The sequence below is a fragment of the Physcomitrium patens genome, chromosome 10 (genome assembly GCF_059467195.1).
Source record: "Physcomitrium patens ecotype Gransden chromosome 10, ASM5946719v1, whole genome shotgun sequence".
NCBI classification, from domain to species: domain Eukaryota; kingdom Viridiplantae; phylum Streptophyta; class Bryopsida; order Funariales; family Funariaceae; genus Physcomitrium; species Physcomitrium patens.
In genome coordinates this window covers 11,199,928-11,207,707 of record NC_143419.1, presented here as the reverse complement: position 1 = coordinate 11,207,707, position 7,780 = coordinate 11,199,928, and the positions used below count along the sequence as shown (strand labels likewise).

Here is a 7,780-nt window from a genome sequence, read left to right as displayed (position 1 = left end):
GCTTGGTGGCAAAGCTGCGCCATTGTATAGCAGAGAAAATGCTGACAGTGAATGATACTACACATAATTGGGATGTACCCCAAAATAAAAACATCTATCTATTATCCTCAGTTCTCATTTTATTTATCCATTTCATGTTTTCACTTCTTTTTTTTATCTTATTTTTATGCCTTTGAATTTATTATTTTTGGTATTCTTCTTCTTCTTCTTCTTCTTATTATTATTATTATCATTTCTCTCTTCAACCCCCTCCTCCTTTGTCAGCAATAAATGAGCACCTCCACATGTATACTACACATACACTGTCTTCTGCTTCTCCCCCTCTCTTTTAGTCTTTAATATTCATCTATCTGGTATATTAATTTGTATTTACATTGATTTGGTTTGGATTACAAAAATTCTTTCACAGAATGAAAAGGGAAGGTCCACTCAGATGGGCAGCTCACTTACCTACACTACTACTAGTCTTGTGGCCTATCTCAACAGCAGATAAGTGTTCTCTCCCTATCTCATTCAAACACATACCTTAAATCTGGACACTTTTGCATTCATTAATGTCCATTAAATACAACAGTGTTTTCACTGTTTGTGGCAAGAAATGAAAGAAGAAGCAAAAAGAAAAAAAAAAAAAGAAAAACATGTGAAATGTTTAAACATATAACTTGTGAAGGCAGAAAGGCACAAAATTGTTAATGCACATATTGAATGCTGCATATGAAAAGGGGACTAAAAAGAAATCAAATGTGGCTATGTGTTCATCCACTGTAGGGATACATAGACTGTTGTTTGGTGTGCTTTGATTTTGTGGAAACTTTCTGCTACTTTCAAAGTTACATAGACAACAGAGAAAGTGAAATAAAAAAAAATTCAAAAAAGGAAAACATTAGAAACCTACTACACATGAAATTATTCTGTGTGAGAAAAAGAAGATGGTATGTCCAATTTTAGTACATTAAGCTTCAGCGTGGACTGCTTCTGTTGATTGCTTCACTTGCAGTACCACACAAAATGATTACAAAGTTGTTGAATTGTCATGTCAGAATCAGATTGTTTATCTTTTGTTTTTTTTTATTTTCCAACATGCTGTCAATTTGCAAGCTTTGACTCAAAAACCAAGTATGAAATCTTTCCAAAAAGATGAACTTCAGGCTATCCTCTCTTTCTTTTTGGCAATAAGAGGGTACACCACCAAATTGTTTTGCTCATAAACATAACGATTTGAGGATTAAAAAATAACTCTCACAGCTTTAATCCACATTCCCCATGGAAGTTTTTGGGCAGAAAAGAAGCAAGAAAGAATGGATGAGATGAAGATCAAAACCCATCCTCAGGGAACATTACGTCACAAATACACACTCAGATGTTTGATACATTCAGAGAAGTGAATCAAGACACAAAACAGCAAGTTCTATGAAGCCAACAAAGCCTGGTCAAAAATTCAGATACATCATATCAGTCAACAAAAGCCTGAGAGACTGTTTTGAAAAAGTGGGGAGTAAATGAAAGTTGTTTAGCTGCAAAAGTCAAAGGAAAGATCCATGAACCTCAACTCTAAACAGAGTCAATTAATGGCCGAGGTCAAGGATTTGTTCCTCTTCAAATCCCAGCCAGTCAAGATGATGCATCCAACAAAGGATGTATCAGAACCCCAACCTCTTTCTTTCTTTCTTTCTTTCTTTCTTTCTTTTTATTATTCTATTGGAAACAGAGCTGGGTCTGTCAAGTTGGGGACAGAGATGAGAATTGGCAGCAGACAAAGTGGATCCTGGGGATGGTGGAATGAAGTGGAAGTGAAGGGAAGTGAAATGAGAGACCTAACGTTGGAATACCTTACATTGTCAACTTGAGGTTTTTCAGCTTTTTTTTAGTATTTTTTGGGTATTTTTTTGTTATTATTATTATTATTATTATTTTTTGGAGAAATAAGGTTCTTACGTGTGCTAGAAGGAAAAAAGAAAAAGAAATGAAAAGAAAATTGAATTGCAACAGTGGTCGAATTGATAAAAAATTCAAAGCAACTTTTGCATTTTACCCCTGAATTGAGTCCTAGACTTTAGCAAAACTGTGCACTTCCATCACACAACTGCACCCTTCATCTTTGTAAAGTTTGCCGAACATTGGTGGGTTTAGAATGTATTTGGAATCTTTCCACAGGAAAATCGGGCAGTTTTGGATTTGTGCAAGGGCGGTTTAGGTATGGTCTACAGGTTGGTTCAGGGGCATGACATGGTTTAAGGTATTTTGATGTTAAATGAGAGACCCAGTTGTGGAAAGAACTGAGAACGAAAATGAAAGTGAATGAGAGAGAAAATAGGGTTAAAGAGGGAGGGGAGGGGGTTATATGGGAGTATGGCCAATGAAGCATTTCAAGAGGGGCAGGGCACACAGAGCCTCACGTGCTGGCCTTGTGAAGTATGGGGCAACAGCTGAATCGCGGGTTTAGCCCCCTCCCCGGTCTGGTCCGACCCGGTGTGACTCGCTCCGTCCCGCCCGACCCGCGCCCGGGGGTTGGCAGTGGAGGAGTGCGCGAGACAGTACTAAGCAGAGGCGACACCACAAGGGACCTCCATAGCAATTGGCCGCAAACAAGCACCTCTCTCCGCAATTCAGTAAAGGGTCCTGCTTCTGCTGCTGCCAGCGTCGTCGTCCTCGTTCTTAACATTCCCCACCCCCCGTACAGCAGAAGATCAAATTCCCCCTTGTAGTCAGTCTAGTTAGTAGTAGTCTCTCCTTACTCGCATGTTCTGCTGCTGCTGCTTACAGTTTCCTCCTCATCCAGGTTGGCGAAAGTGTTCACTCTGGTGCACATTTTTATGCTTTTTGCTTATTTTCTCCTGGTCTGGCGCCTTCCATTCGCAACGCAAGCAGTCAATTGAGGGAGAATTTCAGACCGGTACTGTTGCTGGGTAGTGGATTTTTGTACCAAGGTGGAAGCCTTAGGTTGTTAGCATTTTGGTTGAATTGTGAAGGGTGAGGAGGAGGGGTGGGGGGAAGGGAAGGAAGGAGAATTGTGGATAGCAGGTGGTTGTGTCTGAGGGGGCCAGAATTGGGGATATGATCGGGAATTTGGGGAAGGAGATTCACTGCCAGCGTGGGTAGCAGCTGTAGTTGAGGAACTTCGGTGGGTGTGGTGAAGTTTGCGGTGAGGAGGAAGGAGGAGTGAGGTGGGGAGAGGAGGAGGAGCGAAGAGGAAGGCAGAGTGTGAGTGCGTGGGCGCGTGACATAGGAGCAAAAATAAAATACGAGAATGGCATTCATGGCACCGGCACCGGATCAAGCAACTCCCTTCAGCGGGCTTGCGAGAAGCATGAGCATCCCGGCATCGTTCAATAGTGCGGCCATGTCGCCAACAGAGTCCATGAACTCGCTGTCCAGCTTGGAGAAACAGCTGATGGACCAGCCTGGGGGTAACGTCGTGCATAGCAGCGCGCCGGCTGGGGGCAGGTTCTCCAGGTCGGCTACGACTAGCCCCACCACGAACTACTGGGGTCATGCCACGGCGGCGGATATGCAACAAATCCTCGGTGGGTCGGCGTCTGCGACACCTCAGGAGCTGCTGGGATCAGGGATGGCAAGTAGCGACTGGCAGCAGCTGCTAGACGCGAAATCGTCAGCGTACAAGTATCCGCCTCCGGTGTCCATGGCGCCATCTCTAGCGCGCGGGACGGTTATGGAGAATGCTAAGATCAGAGAATTGCTGACAGGAAGAGTTGGAGGTGCTCCAGCCGCTCACAAATCGTGGAGCCCCTTGGACACGGTTGCGGCGGGGATTACAGTGGACCCGTCGAAGGGTGGTCTTGCATTGCAGGGAGTGGGACTCGCAACGTCGCATTGCTTGGCTCAGTTCACGTCGGATCCTGCCTTCGCTGAGCGCGCGGCGAAATTCTCTAGTTTTGGAAATGGGAAGTACCCACAGATCGCGTTGCCGTTGCCTATCAACGACGCGCATTGTAAGCCGCGGTCGCGATCCAGCGAGAGTAGTAGTAGGCTTTCTAGAACTTCGAGCAACCAGAATTCGGGCGCGACGAAGAAGCTGGCCGCAGCAGTCGTAGCTGAGATGGAAGAGAAATCTGCTGCTTCGGTTCGGGCAGCTTCTACAGCAGCAGAGGTATCATGTAACATGGACGTGGACGGTGTTGGTAGCAACGACAAGAGCCCGTCTCGCGCTGCGAGTGTGCCCGAGTTGGAAGCCATTGAGGGAGCAAGCTTGGCCACCATGGACAGAACCCATGAGCAGGTCGAAGTAGCAGCAGCACGGGAAACTAATTCCTGTTCTGTTACGGAACAACATCAAGCAAGCGCTGCGTCGCCTGCAAGATCACCTACTGGAAGCGATGACAGTGATCGTCGCAAACGGAAGCAATCACCTGCTGACAAGTCCGACGTGGACTGTAAGGTCCGTAATGTTATTCTCCTTGCCACGTCCTGCTTCTCCTTTGTCTCATTCAGTCTCCAGAATCGTTCCGTGCGACTTTAGGAACTATCTCCTCCACTTGCACAAGAACTCGAGAGCTTTTGTCACAGAATTGGTTTAAGGCGGTTGTGTTTGGTATGTGCATGTTCTTCGAGTTCCCCTGTTTCTTCGTGGTGGGTTTTTATAAACCATGATCTCATTGCCTGGGATGATGCTGCGCAATGCAGGTTGCAGATGTCGTGGATTCCAAACCTAAGCGGTGCAAAGGTGAAAATGACGAATCGGTGAAAGCAAAAGCAGAACGAAGTTGCAGTGAGAACTCTGGGGACTCTGGCAGCCCCAGGGCTCTCAAAGACTCGAATAACCGAAACAAAATTCTTTCCAAGCAGGACTACATTCATGTGCGAGCTCGACGAGGACAAGCCACCGACAGCCACAGCCTTGCGGAAAGGGTAAAATCCCAGATCCCAAGTTTCCTTCTCGATTCGATTCGATTCATAACCTCAACTATTAGTATTCTGAACTCGTCACACATCTCTGTAGCACTCCCTGACGTGAGTCATCATGTTGTACGCTCCTCAGGTTCGCAGGGAGAAGATCAGCGAGCGGATGAAGTATCTTCAGGACCTAGTTCCTGGCTGCAATAAAGTGACCGGCAAGGCAGTGATGCTCGACGAGATCATCAACTACGTGCAGTCACTTCAGCGCCAGGTCGAGAGCTTGTCGATGAAGCTGGCGTCCGTCAACCCTGGGCCATCCACCGCGCGCCTCGACTACAACTTCGAGACCGCCCTGAACAAGGACATGCTGCAGCCGCGGATGTCTGGTTCTTTGGGTGGACCAGAGTCGAGTGCCACGTTCGGCATGCTGCAGCATCAGCAGCAGCATCCTTCGCAGGGACCCATGATGGGTGGCCACTGCGGCTTGGATTTCCGTTCCATGGGGACCTCGATGGACGGGTACCTACGCCGCTCCAACAGCTCTCCCATCAACGTACAGTCTGGAATCACAAGCTTGGATACCTTCGGCGACGATGTCTCTCAGGTAGGTCACAAATCGTAAGACTGATTACGATGATCAAGTACCTCTAGGCGCATTTTTTGGCGATTGCGTGCTGATCGTCTTCAAGTTTCTGATTCTTCATTGATTGTGAGGTTTTCCTGCAGTCGATCGGATGGGATGGAGAGCTTCAAAGCATTGTGAACCAGATGGGGTTTGCTCCTCAAGGTCGCTATGGATCGGCTGTTCTTGATGGCCACCAATGTAACAATTCATATCCAACTAATAATCAAATTTCTAGCTCTGCTGCAAATCCTTAAATTCTCCAGGTTTTCTTAACTTTGATATGGGCCTCAGCGTTGACAAGGATTTGTGCTTGGATTCTTTGCAGCTCAACTGCCGGTGGGTCACATGAAGGTGGAGATGTGATGGCTCATGATCTGATTGACCGTCTTCACTCACTATTTTTCAACATAATTCAGATTGTTCCAGAAGAGAATTAATCAGCAATGGGCTGATTTTTGAGTGATTTGGACTCAGTGACAAACTTAGCATTGTTACTGTTACATCAGTCGAAGACTCCAACTGTATTAGCACAACAATGAGACACTGCAAGTGATGGCTCCAAATCATGTCATTCTGCAGGACAGCTGTACAAATTTTCAAGTTTCTTCCATGTGTGGTGCGACATCATCGAGTCGCACAAGTTTGATTTAACTTGGACTGCACGACAACCCAGGGTGCTAGTCACGGGAGCTAGGTTCAATCATCATCCTCACTGACATGTTCTTTTTGCCTTGAATGGCTTTTTTTCCATTGCTTTAGTGGCCTTGGATTCGAACCTCTTTCCGAGAGTGGCTTTTTTGCCGTGTTGGTGGTCTGGTGTTCCACACTCAGAGTATTTGTATACTGAAGTCTCTCCCCACCGGAAGAGATACGGATGTAGCCAGTTGATGCCAGAGAGCTACTTGAGTGTAAAATTACTTAAGTGGACATAGTTCTTAACCCGTCGAGCTCTCTGTTTCCTTAATGAGTAGTCAGTTAGCTTTCTTCTAGATAGAGTAGTCAGCCTGTAGTGTATAACCCCCTATTCTCTTCCCAATATGGCGGTGTGTTTGTTTGTCGCCCCTCTACTCTCTGCCACCTATTTCCACTATTAAATGGAAAGAATGTACAGCTCTGTGTGACTAAAGAGTGCACTATCTCTAGATTATCGACTAATTTTGCTTGATTGCCTCATCCTTTCTGTCTGGCAAATGATGCGTACAAAATGTAATCCGTGCAGGTTATCTTTTCGTATTTCCCTTTTCTGTTTCCGCAACAAGGGCTCTGACTGAAATGCAGTGTTTAATCCGATTTGCCTTGGTAATATTGCATCAATAGACCTTTCCTGATGGTGGCTATAATTTAGTTTTAAATGTCTTTTCTACATTTCGCACATAACTTGCTGAAGAACATGAAGAGGTGCGAAGCTTGGCACCCACTCTTTCTAACTCAAGTTCATTGTGCCTTACTGTTGTTTTCATTCACTTCGATGAAACATGGGTTGAATTTTCAAAATGAGAAACACAGAAGACGTATTTCAGGGTACTTTCAATTTGATTGTAGGTCTTCGGAAGAAAATTTGCGCATCAATCTGAGCCCCTTTTTCTCACAGAACTAATGTTTGTAGACGGTTCTTACTATTTACTGACATTTATATCTCATTCGCGAACCTGCTAGCAGCTCAACTTAGACCAACAGAGGTTAGAGCTAGGGTGTCGTGGTTCCGTTTTTAGGGCTGGGATTGAAAGAGCTTGAGGGATTTAGCAGTGGTGACCATAGTACTAGTAGTGAGGGCCGTGCGGACCATCTTGTCGTGGCTGTCCCTACCATCTGAGACAAGAAGAATCTGAGATGAGGGCAATGCACCTCCAACTGCCGTATTTTAGTGCGGGAATCCATGATATCTTATCGGTGCAGGTTTCTACACATTGCATGTTGAGACACTACTGGCATAAGTTCCCAGTTCATATAACATTGACCAAGTTCGAGGGCGACTGGAGTTTTAATAGGTTTAACCTGTTTCAATCAACTCACTGAAATCGAGTGGTGCGGATGAGTTGCCACTTATGTGCACGAATTGACTACTGCTCGATCTCGTGTGCTTCCAGCCTTTTCCATACAGTACTCAAATCCAGTGGACATTCCTGCTGCCATGACTGCATGTCAATCGTCCTCTAACATCATGCGAGAAATAGGAATAGTGGTAATTTACTCGAATTTTCAATTAGTGAAAGGATGAGGGACTCCACTCGAATTTGATACACGAATCCATCGTATGGAACTGATGAAGTTGGACAGAAGGCCAGTTGAGAAGCTTTACCA

At 45.5% G+C, this 7,780-nt stretch overlaps 1 protein-coding gene across 1 annotated transcript; it reads left to right on the top strand.

The window, feature by feature from the left end:
- The first annotated feature begins 2,578 nt into the window (after positions 1-2,578).
- Positions 2,579-6,652, top strand: LOC112287918 (uncharacterized). Its single transcript, XM_024531547.3, has 5 exons — positions 2,579-4,396; positions 4,642-4,866; positions 4,997-5,458; positions 5,581-5,677; positions 5,805-6,652. The coding sequence occupies exons 1-5, from the start codon at positions 3,248-3,250 to the stop codon at positions 5,840-5,842; spliced, it is 1,971 nt and encodes a 656-aa protein (XP_024387315.1). The 5' UTR covers positions 2,579-3,247; the 3' UTR covers positions 5,843-6,652.
- Positions 6,653-7,780: the final 1,128 nt, after the last annotated feature.

Coding starts and splice junctions, on each gene's coding strand:
- LOC112287918 (XM_024531547.3), top strand. CDS start 3,248: ATGGCATTCATGGCACCGGCACCGGATCAAGCAACTCCCTTCAGCGGG. Junction 4,867..4,996: donor GCCACAGCCTTGCGGAAAGG/GTAAAATCCCAG, acceptor TACGCTCCTCAG/GTTCGCAGGGAGAAGATCAG. Junction 5,678..5,804: donor TGTTCTTGATGGCCACCAAT/GTAACAATTCAT, acceptor GATTCTTTGCAG/CTCAACTGCCGGTGGGTCAC.